General features: G+C 39.0%; 1 protein-coding gene and 1 non-coding gene across 7 annotated transcripts in view; one reads left to right on the forward strand and one right to left on the reverse strand.

Moving 5' to 3' along the window:
- The window catches only part of ABL2 (ABL proto-oncogene 2, non-receptor tyrosine kinase), a 99943-nt gene that overhangs the window by 73080 nt on the left and 10498 nt on the right, over window positions 1–16365 (forward strand). For all 6 annotated transcript variants that reach the window (XM_070474012.1, XM_020868790.2, XM_020868792.2 and 3 more), the window contains 8 exons: window positions 369–539; window positions 4289–4584; window positions 8477–8749; window positions 9825–9909; window positions 10858–11035; window positions 11603–11787; window positions 12863–13015; window positions 13871–13960. In XM_070474012.1, coding sequence (XP_070330113.1) covers window positions 369–539; window positions 4289–4584; window positions 8477–8749; window positions 9825–9909; window positions 10858–11035; window positions 11603–11787; window positions 12863–13015; window positions 13871–13960 — 1431 coding nt within the window. The remainder of the gene's footprint in view (window positions 1–368; window positions 540–4288; window positions 4585–8476; window positions 8750–9824; window positions 9910–10857; window positions 11036–11602; window positions 11788–12862; window positions 13016–13870; window positions 13961–16365) is intronic.
- LOC139037619 (U6 spliceosomal RNA) lies at window positions 1920–2026 on the reverse strand. Its single transcript, XR_011490494.1, has one exon. It is a non-coding gene; the product is annotated as a U6 spliceosomal RNA (small nuclear RNA).

Genomic DNA, 16365 nt, shown 5'->3' on the forward strand with positions numbered 1-16365 from the left:
GTGTCTCCTGTGCTTTACAGAATGAACTGCTAGTTCTTCTTGAGGTTGTTTTTATTCTTTCATGTTGAGGAAGCTGTGTTTCCTGTTCATTTACCTCTGATTTTGGTTCATGCATAAACATCACAGCTAAATGCTCATTTTGTGTTCTTTTCTCTATCTTGTTATGTTTTCAACAAGTAGATTTCTCTCCTGCTTCGGAGACATGCCATCTGCTCATTGTTCATGACTCCACACCACGTGTACAGTTTTGTTCCTTGCTGGAGCCATCAGTATAATGCCAACAGCTAAAATACTGTCTATGTACTGAATTCAAATGAATTTCCAGCTCTTGGACTCAGTGTAAACTCCTTTCACTTTATGTCTTTCAGAAGCCTTGCACCGCCCCTACGGTTGTGATGTTGAACCCCAGGCCCTGAACGAAGCCATCAGGTGGAGCTCCAAGGAGAACCTGCTTGGAGCCACCGAGAGTGACCCTAATCTCTTTGTTGCACTTTATGATTTTGTAGCAAGTGGTGATAACACACTCAGCATCACTAAAGGTGAGCTTCTGCATAACGTCCTCTCACTTTTCAGTTTTTATTGGTGGTTAAGAAATGACGGGATCTGTTCTGGATTCTGCCTCTGACTGGAATTAGGTAGGTAATTTGGGCCCAGATACCTCTGGTTCATTCTGTTTTTCAAACCTTTATAGGGGATAAAGCCACCTCATCTACTTCATAGGGTTTTTATTAAGGTTCAAATGAGACAAAGTACTTTAGAAAAAAAACACCGCACAATATATACATAAACTCGACTCCTTCTCAAAATTCTGTTCTGTAGGTAATATGCCAGCATCTATTTGCCACAAAGGTGAGGTTTACCGTACACCTCTTTTCAGTGAACTGTGGCTCACTAAGAAGAGTCCAGTTTCCAGACCCCAGTGCTACTCTAATGTCCTTTGTGGGCTGACTTCTGAGAACCATTCATTACCAGTCTACACTGAGATTAAGAATTTGTACTCAAAATGTAAAACAACTACATTGCTAAGTACACTTATTATTTAGTTCAGCTGACATTTCTTTTTTTCTAACAAAACTGAAGAAAGTGGTCCAGTGATTCACACTCTGGCACAAGCATCTTATCTTGTTGTGGCCCTGCTTTGGGTAGCACTGGCCTGGACAACTTATCTCTCATTTGTGTTTATATGAGTTAGTGGAAAGACTTGTAGGAAGGGTTTCTATTGCGATAACACTCATAACAGAGTACTAGTACTATTTTCAGTAGTAAATTCTTAACAAAGAGAACACTAAGAACAGAATCATGTAAAAAACATCCATTATTGGTTTTAAGAACAAGGGCAGAAAATGTGGAATTTTTATGAGAAAGAAATAGGTGTGTGGGGCATTGTCGTTGTATACGTGAGTTGGATTGATAATCTGCTTATACTTTTCTTGTCTTTCGAATTTATGAAAGCTTCCTAGTAGGAAAATATAAGATTCTGGATAATTTTTAGCTACCTGAAAGTGTAAATTAAATGATTCTTTGTCAAACAATACTTCTCTTATTTGTAAGGTTTGAAATGAGATAGTAAATGAGAGTGGATCACCAAATTAAGAAGACAGGTCTCCACTCAAGGAATGTTACCCTGAAATAAAATATTTTTATATAACAATTTTTAAAATCCAGCTAGATTCATCAAAAGCAGAAATGCTTAAAACTGAGTTTCTGGGGTATATGTATGTGCCAGAGTGGGGATGATGTTATGTATACATGCTTTTGATGGTATTTGTATGTGTGTGGAACTGTATTTTATGATGGGAGGAAAATTTTACACAGTTTTAGGATACAGGACTTCAGATATATTTTATGCTTTGTGTGGTAGGTAGTCTCTTTGGGCTACAACACAGTCTTTTTTTAAAAAATATATTTATTTTGCTTTAAAAATTATGGAACGCTTCACGAATTTGTGTGTCATCCTTGTGCAGGGGCCATGCTAATCTTCTCTGTATCGTTCCAAATTTAGTATATGTGCTGCCGAAGCGAGCACTACAACAGTCTTTTAGTTTAAGGTGCTTCAGTGGGAAAGTTGGTGAAGGTGACTCAGAACGTTCTTTCCTAGATATAATTTTCATGTCAGTATTTTCCAAGATCTCTCAGTCACCAGGGATACATTGATAAAGAAAGTCTTTTGATTCATCAGTTACCAGTTATGGCAACTACTAGTATGCATCTCAAAAAGTGGGAATTTGTTTATCTTATAATCAACAGTGATTTCTTTTAAGGGTTTCCCTGGTGGCTTAGCTGATAAAGATTCTGCCTGCAATGCAGTAGACCTGGGTTCCATCCCTGAGTTGGGAAGATCCCCTGGAGAAGGGAATGGCTACCTGCTCTGGTATTCTGGCCAGGAGAATTCCATGGACTGTATAGTCCAAAACCTATGAAATGCCATGTTTTTAATCCACGTTCTTATTTTTAATTTAATATAAAATGTCATGCTAAAGCTGATTAACAATACTTATTTTAATTCTTTCTTTGAAGGCAATATTTTGCTTGAATTAAAAATTTAGGTTTTCTCTGGCAGTAGGGTCAATGTTTGTTCCATTGTTAATCTTCATGGTACTCAAAACTTCCAGAGTGGAAAATTCTCCTCCTAACTGTCAAAAAAGAGAAAAACAAATAGCCCAAAACCTAGAGTGTTCGACTATATCCTGATTATGATGACCTGTCATTATCAGTTCTTTGTAAGGAAGAATAATGTACTTGGTAAAGAACTTAGTCTTCTCATTTTCTTAAGAGTATTAGAGAAAAGCTGCAGACTGACAAGTCTTATATAGCTTTTCTGACAGCACTAAGATTTATTTTCTCTGCAGATATGATTGGGGAGTGTTTATCAGCACACTTATGCATTGCCACCACCACATGTACACACACTATCTATATGTGTGTATATTTTCTGTGTGTGTGCACACATGCGCACGTGCACATACCCGTGTTTTTTCTCACTGAATGATTCAAAACCCAGGGTCTTGAGTGAGATAGTAGGGGCAAATAGAAAGTCATACTATGGCAAACATTTCTGTGGACCACTGAAAAAAGTTAGATGACTGGCAGAATAATAATTTTGAGTTTTTCCCCAACAGTCTTTGCTTGATAAGTACTGGGCCATGTGCTTTTGATTGCTGCAGCTTTCTTCTGTTGTCTGACACTGAGAGGTGGATGTGAACTCGATAGGAAGGCTTGCATCTCTCAGATATGGGGGTGTGAGGCCTTATAAGGATTTATATTTTTTTTATGACCTTGCCATGCAGCATGTGGGATCTTAGATCAGGGATCAAATCCATGCCCCCATGTATTGGGAGCATAGAGTCTTAGCCACTGGACTGCCAAGGAAGTCTCAGGATTCTTTAAATTATCATTTATTGATAATGATGTCTCTCACCTTTCCTGTTTTGCCTGTGCTGCAAGTACAGGGGGAGGATGCATGTTTAGGGAGTCTGAAGTTGATACTCACAACTTCATTAGAGAAATCAAGGACATTGAAATTGATAGCAAAGATACTCTGAGTAACTTGAGTCTTAGGCTCCAGCTTCAGACTCAGCTTTCCTTGGCCACACACTGATTTGAGAGGAGCAGATGGGGGATTCATTCATTATGGGGAATGGAAGGGAAATTATTTTAAAACTTGAGTCCTGGAAAAGGTTGTGCTTTCGAGGTCTTGACTGCCGACCCCTACCTCCTCACTTTTCTTTCTGAAATATTGCTGATAGCTCTGCGGTCTGTGCTTTTTTGGTTTTTATTTTTGCATTGATGGTTTTTGTAGTCTTGTTGCCAACTGAAATTTAGAAGTAACTTTGTGTTTTACATGTCTAATCCCTAATCCTTGATTGCTGCTAGCATTGAACCATATATATGTTCTGTGACAGACTCTTTTGAGGAAAAAATTAATTTCATTTTTTTTTTGAGGCGTGAGACCATGTCCTATTCCAGACATTTGAATAACCTTTCAATCTTTATGTGCTACCTTAGTTACATATATGGAGTTTCCTGTAGTATAAAAGCTTTTGAAACCCTATCGATAATACCAGAAAAACATTTCTAAGTATGCTTCTTTTGTTTAAGCTATAAGCTAAAAATATCAATCAGGCTATGATGCTAGCAAAATTCATTTTCATTACTTTAAAAAAAATTGTTTTGGTTTAAAAGTTCTTGATTCATTTTTTCAGTGAATTTCAAGCTTGACAGTAGACTACTTCTGTTTGAAATAAAGTCTTACATCTTTTCTTTCACTCTGTGATGATCTCCTGGCCAGGTGAAAAGCTCCGAGTCCTTGGTTACAACCAGAATGGTGAGTGGAGTGAAGTTCGCTCTAAGAATGGCCAAGGCTGGGTGCCAAGCAACTATATCACCCCTGTGAACAGCCTGGAGAAACATTCCTGGTACCATGGACCTGTGTCCCGGAGTGCAGCGGAGTACCTACTCAGCAGTCTCATCAATGGCAGCTTCCTGGTGCGAGAGAGCGAGAGCAGCCCCGGGCAGCTGTCAATCTCGCTCAGGTACGAGGGGCGTGTGTATCACTACAGGATCAACACCACCGCAGATGGCCAGGTAAGACTGGCCGGCAACCACCTCTTGGTGTGAATGGGCCTGCTCTTTAGAAACAATGTTTAGGATGACTAAAGAGTATAATTTTTATGTCTGACATGAAAGAAACTAATCACTGATGTGAGTTTGAGCTGTTTGGCATGTGAGAGAGAGATTATTCTTTTCAAAACAATACAGTAATGGAAATTAAAAACAGTATTACTTTAAGAGTTTAAAGATGAGCTAGATTTGAAGGTGAAAAATGAAGGAAACAGCTGTATAAGTTAACTGTTACCATCATCATCAGTATACGGATATGCACATGCACATCCAATACATGTGTGGAATTTTATAAATTAAACCTTGTATCTATGAAAATTATAATAATCTCTACCAGAAAGTTTAAAGAGTAAAACTTTAGGCTTCTGAGACAGATGTTGATCATTAATGTATGTTAATGTAAATAGGTCAATCAGTCATTTAGCACTTTGTAGGCTCGAAACACCAACTGTGTAAGAATGGCTATGTTAGAATGGAACTGTCTTACTTTATAAACGGTAAAGCATAGGTTTATGTCAGTTCTTCTATTGAACAGTAAATTTATAGTTATGACATGCAGGCTAAGTTGCTCTGTGGCCTGTGGGATCTTAGTTCCCCGACCAGGGATTGAACCCACATTGCCTGCATTGCAAGGTAGATTCTTAAGTATTGGACCACCAGGGAATTCCTTGAAAAATAAATTTATTTATTTTTTATTTTATTTTATTTATTTATTTTTTCCTCCCAATTATTTTTATTAGTTGGAGGCTAATTACTTTACAATATTGTAGTGGTTTTTGCCATACAGTGACATGAATCAGTCATGGATTTTCATGTGTTCCCCATCCTGAACCCCCCTCCGACCTCCCTCCCCACCCAATCCCTCTGGGTCATCCCAGTGCACCAGCCCCGAGCACTTGTCTCATGCATCCAACCTGGACTGGCGATCTGTTTCACACTTGATAATATACATGTTTCGATGCTGTTCTCTTAGATCATCCCACCCTCGCCTTCTCCCATAGAGTCCAAAAGTCTGTTCTATACATCTGTGTCTCTTTTTCTGTCTTGCATATAGGGTTATCGTTACCATACATGCATTAATATACTGTATTGGTGTTTTTCTTTCTGGCTTACTTCACTCTGTATAATGGGCTCCAGTTTCATCCATCTCATTAGAACTGATTCAAATGAATTCTTTTTAATGGCTGAGTAATATTCCACTGTGTATATATACCACAGCTTTCTTATCCATTCGTCTGTGATGGGCATCTAGGTTGCTTCCATGTCCTGGCTATTATAAACTGTTGCGATGAACATTGGGGTACACGTGTCTCTTTCAGATCTGGTTTTCTTGGTGTGTATGCCCAGGAGTGGGATTGCTGGGTCGTATGGCAGTTCTATTTCCAGTGTTTTAAGGAATTTCCACACTGTGAACAATAAATTTAGATTGAATTGTTTCTTCCACTCTTTCTCTCTTTGTGATATGAATAGTAGGGGAAAAGCATAGGCTTTAGAGCAAGCAAATCTGGTTTGCTGGGTAACTCCATCATTTATTCACATTGTGACCTTACTTAAGCCTCAGTTTCCCATCCCATTTTATTGGAAGCATTCAGTGAGATAATTTCCATAAAAGATAATGGCTGGTAAAAGGTAGGAAGCAGTAAATGATTAATTTTCTTTGCATCACCTTATAAGACATATTTTTTCTTCGTGAAGCCAAACAGAATCAGATAAGTGATGATATAAGGGCCACTCAGCAGATCTACTTTTGGTTGTCTTCCCAACAGAAGTGAGAGCTTGTGTATTCAGCAGACATGTTCAGGAGTGTTCATAGCAGAATTACGTGTAGTAGCCAGAAACTAGAAACACCCAACTGTCTGCCAGCTGTGGACTGAGTTAATAAACTGTGGTATATTTGTAAAATGGAATCTCATACAAAGTGAACCTGGTACTGCTACACACACTACTAGGCAAAACTGTGACCCACTGGCTGCCTACTTTTGTAAATAAAATTGTATTGGAATGCAGATACACCCATTTGTTTATGTATTCTCTATGGCTGCTTTCTCAGTATTACAGCAGACTTGAGTAATGACAGAAATGCTGTGGCCACAAACCTGAAATATTTATTATCCGGCCCTCTAGAACAGTCATAGATGAATCTCTTACACATCAAGTTGAGTAGAAGGGATTAGTGATTACTGAGGGATGGGATGAGGGGAGTGGGAATGACCTCTAATGGGTCTGGGGTTTCTTTGTAGGGTGATGAAAATGTTCCGAAATTAGTGGTAATGGTTGGACAGTCAATGCATTTATTAAAAATCACTGTATTGCACAACTGAAATTGTGAATTTTGTGGTGAAATATACGAATTATATCACAGTAAAAAAAGTTGGGTGAAAGAAAACAGGCACAAAACAATACTTAATGTGTGATTCCATTTGAATAGGTACAGTTCACAATCTAAGCTAATCTAAGGTGTTAGAAGTCAGCAGAGTGGTTACCTTTGCAGGGGTCAGTAGCTGGGAGGCAGGAGGGAGCCTGCTGGGTGCTGGTAATACTATAATTTTCTTGTGTGGGAGATGTTTATCATGGGTGAGTTCACTTTATAGAACTCATCGGTTCTCCATTTATTCATTGTATGCTCTTCTGTATACACTAGAAATCTCTTTTTTAAAAAATAAACAAGCTCCCTTGGAAGATAAGGCTCAGAGACTGCTATCCTACTTTATCCTTCTTCTTGCTTATCACAAATTAACTACTGTTTTGTTTACTTTCTGAAATAAAATTGTGGCTCTTTTTCAAAAATTGCTTGGACACTCAAAAGGGCATCTTAATGAAATAAAAATCATAAGATATTTGAATCCTTCTCTCTACCAAAAAAATTAAAATCAGTGGTTTTCAAATTATGTTCTGTGTAAGATTCTGAGGTGGGAGTTCATAAATTTTACAGGAAGCCAGTCCCCTCTTACCTACCTTAATCAGCACTTCTCTTTCTTTATCTTCTATGTTTGGGTTCCTTAGTTGTTCAGCTTAAAAATATTTGAAGAACAGTGATCTTGATGATCCAGGGAGATAGAAGCTTTTCCCCTTGAGACTCGAGCTACTTTAGGAATCATAAGAAGAGTAGTTTAAAGGAGATTAAACTGAAGTTCTCTGGCTGCCCCACTCCACCCAGCCCCCCACCATCATGGTTAAATTCTTCCGTAATTCTTCCATTTATCTCAGTAAGATAACGCCTTATTTTCATCTTTTTTTTAAAATCAGCATTTTAAAAATTGAAGCATAGTTGGTTTCCAATGTTGTGTTAATGTGTGCTATACAGCACAGTGATTCAGTTATACATACGTCTACATTCTTTTTATATTATTTTCTATTATGATTTATCATGGAATATTGAATATAGTTCTCCACGCTATAAGTAGGACCTTGTTGTTTATCCGTTCTGTATATAACAGTTTGCATCTGCTATCCCCAGCACCCCTTCTATCCCTTCCCCGACCCCCTCCCTCTTGGCAACCTCCAGTCTGTTCTGTCTGTGATTTTCTGTTTCATAGATAAGTTCATTTGTGTCATATTTTAGATTCCACATATAAGTGATATCATATGGTGTTTGTCTTTCTGACTGACTTCACGTAGTATGATAGTCTCTAGTTGCATTCATGTTGCTGTGAATGGCATTATTTTGTTCTTTTTTATGGCTGAGTAATATTCCATTGCTACACACACCCCCCACATCATCTTTATCTGTCAGTGGACATTTAGGTTGTTTCCGTGTTTTGGCTATTGTGAATAATGCTGCTTATTTCATATCTTGAGACCAGTGAGATCAGGATCCCTCTTCAGTTGGTTTATATTTCTCCGCTCTCCTCACCAGGTGTATGTAACTGCTGAGAGCCGCTTCAGCACTTTGGCCGAGCTTGTTCACCATCACTCCACGGTGGCTGATGGGCTGGTGACAACACTACACTATCCAGCGCCCAAGTGTAATAAGCCTACAGTCTATGGTGTGTCCCCCATCCATGACAAATGGGAAATGGAACGAACAGACATTACCATGAAGCACAAACTTGGGGGTGGTCAGTACGGAGAGGTTTACGTTGGCGTCTGGAAGAAATACAGCCTTACGGTTGCTGTGAAAACATTGAAGGTGGGTTGCTGAGAATTACAGTTTTCAGGAGTCTTTTTCTTTTGTGCTGAATCACTTGGAAATACCAGTGTGCCCTTCTTTAACTTTGGAACACTTTCCACCCACTGGTGCCAAGCACATCAGCAAATTGTGATAATTAACCCTGGTGCCATTGCTGACAATGCAGGGGCAGATTATTCACTGCAACGCAGTGAAACCCACATGTGGGGAAGGTTTGTCTCTGGAGGCTGTTGATACAGATCTTGGTGGGAGGTTAGAAGCAAATTATAACTTGTGAAAGCAAAGCAAGCTGTTTTCCTTCCTCAGAATAACCCCTGCTGGGCAGAATTCTCCATGCATTGTTGGAGAATCACTCTCTTGTTCTGTCCTTTGTCTCCTTGCTGCTTGTTTCTCCCATCTCCCTGAGATTAGATCACCTTATTCTTCATATTCACACAAATCTTCTTCCTGATGCCAGCCTCTCTCTCTCCTTTAAGCATCCTGGTAGCGAATTACAAGTTTTGTCATTCATCCCATTCTCTGAAGATTTTCTCATATGCCTCAGTAACTCTGGAAGACTCCTAAGGATGCTCTTCACCTCTGAGTTGTAGTCAGTTCTTCTACCAAGCATTTATTAAGCGCTTGGTCTGAGTGTGAACCAGTATGTGCAGCCTTGCAGACACACCTTGCTCCTTAAGGAATTTGTCAGCAAGACAAATATGTAAACAGCTAATTGTTCTGGCTCCTCTTTCAAAGGCTTGAGCTATCCAGAAAGAATCTTTTCAGAGAATTGAATTGTCTATCCAGGTCTTTTGTGTTTCAGTTGTGCTAGGACATGATTGCTGAATTTTACTTACCCTACTAAATTTTACTTCAGTTTCAAATACTGAATAAATTAAAGGAGACATTTTTCTTTCTTAATTGGACTCATACAGAGCACACTATGCAGCAATAAAATTTCTTGAAGTAAGTGCTAAAATATCCAGAAGATACCCCCTTTTAAAACTGAAGTTTTAGGAGTGTGAGTTGACTCAAATGATTAAGGTGGGGGCTTGTCCCTCTCCTCTTTTTCTATCTTATCTTCCCCCCTTTCCAGGAAGATACTATGGAGGTGGAGGAATTTCTCAAGGAAGCTGCAGTGATGAAGGAAATCAAGCATCCTAACCTGGTACAGCTATTAGGTGAGGCAGCGTGTCTGAACCATAAGTTTCCTCAAAGATGCTTGTCTCCCAACCCTCTGCTGTCCCCCAATCCTCCTTTTGTATCACCATGGCAGAAGCTCTCAGTGTAAATCTATTTCAATAAATGGCTGTTATTTTAATCAGCAGTCTCTGTGTTTTAAAATTACCCAAGAAACAGTGACCGGGATTGATTGCAGTATATGGAACTGCCCAGCTTCTGTTGATTGCCCAGATCCAAAGTTCAGAATCATTCAAATGATACTAAACCCCAAACTATCCCAAAATATTTTTTACAAAATAAAGAGACATTAAGCAAAGGACTGTTGAAAAGAAACAGATTAAAAATTGTGACCACCCAAGTGCTTTGCAGTGATCGATAGGCTTCTCACCTATTCAGGTCACAGAGAAATCTTTGACTGAAACAATTGCCCTTTTTAAAAATAGGGCCAGTTTCTTTGGGTGTTCATTGAGCCAAACTATCCCAAAGGAAATCGCTTCTTTTGGATTTTTACTGGGAGTCTGCTGTGTATAATGAAATCCTTGCAGTCTGGGCTCACATAGTCTTTACCGTGTGAACAGTTGCAGTTACTTTTAGATAAACATTGTCAGCAGGAGGCAGTTGAGGATGTGAAATCATGGGCACATACAGAACTCTAGAGGTATTGGTGGTCCTGACCCCTTATGGAATTAATACAAGTAACTCTGCCTTTGTTCAAACAGGCATATTCTCAAAATGCATATGAATTTCCAGAGCATGGTATCATTGGAAGTAGAAACTCACTGTCATCCAGCTTCTTAACGTTGCTGTGTTCTTTTCAGAGAATGAAATGGCAGGAAAGGAAAAGATTACTGCTGGACTAGCTTCTAAAAAGTTGTCAGTTATTCTTGCCAAAGTGGTTGGAGTGTTTAAATACATACTGATAAAACAAGCTCTCTTTGAACTATCAGGTGTGTGTACCTTGGAGCCACCATTTTACATTGTGACTGAATACATGCCTTATGGGAACTTGCTTGATTATCTCCGAGAATGCAACAGAGAAGAGGTGACTGCAGTTGTACTGCTTTACATGGCCACTCAGATCTCTTCTGCAATGGAGTATTTAGAGAAGAAGAATTTCATCCATAGGTGTGTAAAACCCGATTATCACCTGTGACTAACCAGGAAGCTGACATGCATATCCGATAACTCAGGAAAGTAGTTTTCTCTTTTCACAAGGACCACTGTAATGTCATTTCCAACTTAGAAACCTACTGTGTCCTCTGATTAAAGTACTAACGCAGGGCCTTTGCTGTTCTCAGAACAGAAGGCTCTTTATTTTGCGCAGGAGTAAGTCCAAGATCATTTTGCTCCATCTAGTGGCTTGATTTTAAAAATAGTTTTCTGTCTTAGTAAAGAAACTAAAACCTCTGTTACCCACCTCTGAAACCTATCCTAATGCACTTACAAATAGGAACTGGTTTTCTGAAGCCTGCTTTGTTGTGGCATCACATAACTGCCTCTTGGTGAGTATTCTACAAGAGATGTATAATTAGTGGCTTTCTACCATGTTAGCAATTTTCGTGAAATACTACCATACCTGTCAGCACTTACTTATCAAACTCTGCTTGTAGCACAAAGAACTGATAATAGAGCATTCATGACCATTTTCCAGAACCATCTGAATAGAATCACAGTAGGGTTTCTTTCCCACAGGGATCTTGCAGCTCGTAACTGCCTGGTGGGAGAAAACCATGTGGTAAAAGTGGCTGACTTTGGCTTAAGTAGATTGATGACTGGAGACACCTATACTGCTCACGCTGGAGCCAAATTTCCTATTAAATGGACAGCACCAGAGAGTCTTGCCTACAATACCTTCTCAATTAAATCTGACGTCTGGGGTAAGGTTGGAAGGGACGTTTTTCTGTGTCATTTTCTTTATACATCAATGCTTAATTTTTTAGAGCTGGTTTTTTTGTATATGATCAGTATCCTCTGCCTTTACACCCATTCTTCTTCAGTTAATCAGCAGGCATTTATTATTAATAAGTACTATCTGCTGGGCATTTGCAGGGTACTTAGTGTAGAAAGAAACTGTAAAGAATAAAGTTTAAAAAGTCCCTGCCTTGGGACTCACAGTCTAGATACTATATTGCACTGAAGTTCTAATGATCCTCTCTATAAAGCTCCCTGTTTTCTACATTAGACTTTATTGCTTGTATCTAGAGCACTGTGACACAGAGTGGTAACCTCTTTTCAAGGAAGGCATGGTGAAGTTTTATCTAGAATTTGTCCTTGTAACTGATCTTGTTTCTGCTGCCCTGAAAAGGAATATTATTTAGTAGAGACTTGAAGGGATTTTGGGCAGTAGAAATAGTTGAGAATGCTAGATCATGTTTTACCAGCAATCTCAAACTCAAGAGTAACCTGTGACAGAATCAAGCAAATTCTTTCTTCACATGTGAATTTTATTTGATTTCAAATGTGTCCATTTTTATATTCTTCCTTTAGTGACTTAAAAATTGTGCAACTCATTAAATAGATTGTAAATTGCTTTAAGAATAGTTTTGATTATGCCCCAGACTTCTTATATGGTCCTAGATTATTCTCCCTCATTGTAAAGGAAATTCAAATAAAAATTGGGAAATTTATTTATGTGTTTATTTTGGTTGTATCTTATGTGGCCCTTAGTTCCCTGACTAGGGATTGAACCTGCACCCCCTGCTGTGAGAGCATGGAGTCTTAACTACTGGACCACCAGGGAAGTCCCCAGAATTGGGAAATACAAAGAAAACTGTCTTTAGATTATACCTAAACTTTTCCTGTGAAAAATATCTTAGAAGAACAAGTCACCTTTTAAGAATTATAAGAGTTACTAATGTAACATTGTGAAAATTTGAACGAGAAGTTACCTAATGATGTAAATGATAAATCAGAAGAAACATAAAAGCTCTTTTTTAAAAATCCCTTCTGCAGCATTTGGGGTGCTCTTATGGGAAATTGCTACATATGGAATGTCACCATATCCAGGTATTGACCTGTCTCAGGTCTATGATCTACTGGAAAAAGGATATAGAATGGAACAGCCTGAAGGATGTCCCCCTAAGGTGTATGAACTTATGAGAGCATGTGAGTATTCTTGCATATTTTAATTTTGAAGTAGTTTAATTCAGGATGATTAACAAAATTGAAAACATTTTTCCTATCAGTGTTTTAAGATTGTATTCAGCCTCATGACATAGAATAGAGTTGGTCACTGATCAACCAGTTGGGATACTGTGTGCTCTACTACTGAGTCATACTGGAATCCTAAGAATCATTGTCCATGGCCCAAACACTCGCTCAGTTTCCCGAAACATTTGCATGTATGATAAGATAATGAAAAATGGTTTTGGAGATTAGGTTGGGGAGGGTTGCTGTCAGCTACACAAAATGAGTGTTGAAGACGAGAATGCATGAAAGTGACTGATGTGTAAACAAGAGCATCTGACTACTTAAAGATGAAAAAAGTAGGGAGGTGAATTGTGAATTAAACTGCAATGTATTTGAGTCTCATTATTTTCTCATTGAGCATTGATTGCCTACTGGTCTTGTCAAATGGGAATTCCAAACTCCCCTTTTCTGATACACTGTTATGTTTTGGAATGTGTACAACTAATTGTGAGTGAGTGAGTAGACAGATTTTACTACTTCTCATTCTTCCAATGGAAGAAGACTTTTCTAAACCATCTCCCCACCCGCTCTGCATCCCTCTAGTGGAGGGAAGAGGAGCTGAGACGGCATAGAAGGACTGGCCCTAGGACGTGGGTTCATCACACCTCTGGGCTGAAACTAAGAAATAGCTGCCCCACTGTCACTGCGGACTTGTTCTAACTGTGCTTTAGCTAGCACATGTCCCAGTGCTTGGAACTTACCCTCAGGTGTGCCCTGAATATTTAATTTCTGCCAAGAAGCTTTTACTACTGTTCTTTTTTGGTTACATAGGCTGGAAGTGGAGCCCTGCTGACAGGCCCTCATTTGCTGAAACACATCAAGCTTTTGAAACCATGTTCCATGACTCTAGCATTTCTGAAGGTGAGAACCTGGTGATTTACTGTTGGTGGGGGCTAGTTCTGGGTGCTAGGGATGATAACATTCCAAAAATGATAGTGTCTTATAATTTGGGACTCCATTTCAGGATATTGAATTGATTCTTGGCCTTTGTTATTGTTTTACTTTTTCTTTTTTTTTCTTTTGCTGTTTTAAAATGTATCTTTGTCTCTTTAGCTCATATTTTTAATGTTGAGATATTTTAGGAGTATGAACAAAGATTTAGCAGTAAGGGTGTTACTTCAGAGTGTAGTTTATAATACTGAAAAACAAAGACCATTTAAGTATCCAGTATGTTAATTATTACATCCCTATAATTGAGTAGTTTATATTCTTAAATATATTGACACAGGAGTTTAGAATGAGAATGTTAAATAAGCTAAGCTATGAACAGTGAGAATCTTTTTCTTATGTAGAAAACAAGTATATGGACACATACAAGAAGTTTCCTACTTTTGTGTATAATGCCTCTTTAAAATTATATGCAGAAGTCAAACAGTACATGTACTTGTTGGGACTTCCCTGCTGGTCCAGTGGCTAAGACTGTGAGCTCCCAATGCAGGGGACCCGGGTTGGATCCCTGGTCAGGAAACTAGATCCGTCGTGCCGCACCTAAGAATTTGCATGCTGTAATTAAAGATCCCACATGTCTCACTGAAGATCAAAGATCCTGCTGCTGCACCTAAGACCTGGTGAGGCTAAGTAAAAATCAATACTGAACAGATTAAATGCCCAGTCAGAAAATAAATAAACTTACTTCTTAGGAAGAGAGAGACTGGACTTCCCAGGTGATCCAGTGGTTGAGAATCTGCCTGCCAATGCAGAGGACATGAGTTCCATCCCTGGTCTTGGAAGCTTCCACATGTTGTGGGGCAGCTGAGCCTACGCGCCATAACTGCTGAAGCCTGTGTGCTCAGAGCCCACACTCTGCAACAAGAGGAGCCACCACATGAGGAGCCCGCACGCTGCAAGTGGAGAGTAGCTGCCACTCACCACAATCAGAGGATGCCTGAGAGCAGCAGAAGACCCAGCGCAGCCAAAATGAATAAATAAAATTAAAAAGATAGAAGGGCTCTTCCTTGAGAGAGCTAAAAACACAATTCTGAGTTATACTTGCATATTAGACATTTTGGTGTAGTTCCAGATTTGTATACATGTTTTTTCAAATTTTTCTTTTTCTTCATAATTGAACAGAGCACTCACTACTTAATTTCAAGTTAAAAAATATTTGAAGAAGAAATTAGGCAAGTTGATTTTTTTTCCTGCTTCCTTTAGTGATTTATCGTGTTTTCCTAAGCAGAAAAGGAAAAGTACATCACCAGAGTTTAATGACAAGTATTTCCATCCTCGTCCTTCTATATATGGAACTTTTACAGGTTGGGGAGGGCACAGCTCGCCCTCTGGGCCAGATTAAACAGCTTCCTGTCACAGCACTTTTCTCTACCCTTTGGTTCATGTGGAGTCAAATCCTGAGTATCATTGGAATCTCACTGGCATGGCTTGAATTAATTATGTGCTATGTACTCACACTTGTGGGGGATCAATTTTGAAAAATAATTACCAAAAATGTTGTAAATTACAAAATTCCAATGTTTGATCCATACTTCATTTTTGTTCAGGAATGAATAGTAAAGTGAGTCTTTGTCTTATTAAAAGCCACAAAACCTATGGCCACTTTTAATCAGCTGAGGCTTACTAATAGGGTGAACACATTTTCAGGAGCCTCATTTGCTTCATTGGCATGAAATGAATTGTATCTAGCCCCTCCCCCCCTTTTTTGCAAGGCACAACCTAAAAATAAAAATATCTGCAGATAGCTATTTGCTTTGTTCAACCTCTGAATAAGCACTTAGTAAATAAGGATATCCAATTGAATGGTGAGCATGTGAAATCACGGATCATCAGAGAAGTACAAAATAAAACAATGAATGGCCACTACACACCTACCTCAGGAACGCCAAAATTAAAATCAGACGAACAAACATCAAACTTTGGCAAGCATGTGTAGTAACCAAAACTTTCCTATAAGTTAGTGGGCATGCAGATTGGGACAGCTAGTTTGGGAAGGCAGTTTGGCCCTGTGACCCACTGGTCCTGCTCCTGTATCTAGCACACGTGCATACCATTGTTGCAGTCAAAGACACACAGTAGGATGTTTCTGGCAGTATATTCATAACAGCCCCAAACCGGAAACAACACTCTTTAAGAGGAGAATGGATGAAGTTTGGTGTATTCACATATTTGAACAATACACAGCGACAGGAAAACCCCCCTCCATATTCAGTAACATGGATGAGTCTACAGCTAGAATGCTGAGCAAAAGTAAGCCCAGGCTGCAAGGGTACATACTTTGTGACTCCACTTACACGTTTTAGTACTCCATTCTTCAG

The sequence above is a fragment of the Odocoileus virginianus genome, chromosome 11 (assembly GCF_023699985.2).
Source record: "Odocoileus virginianus isolate 20LAN1187 ecotype Illinois chromosome 11, Ovbor_1.2, whole genome shotgun sequence".
Lineage (NCBI taxonomy): Eukaryota > Metazoa > Chordata > Mammalia > Artiodactyla > Cervidae > Odocoileus > Odocoileus virginianus.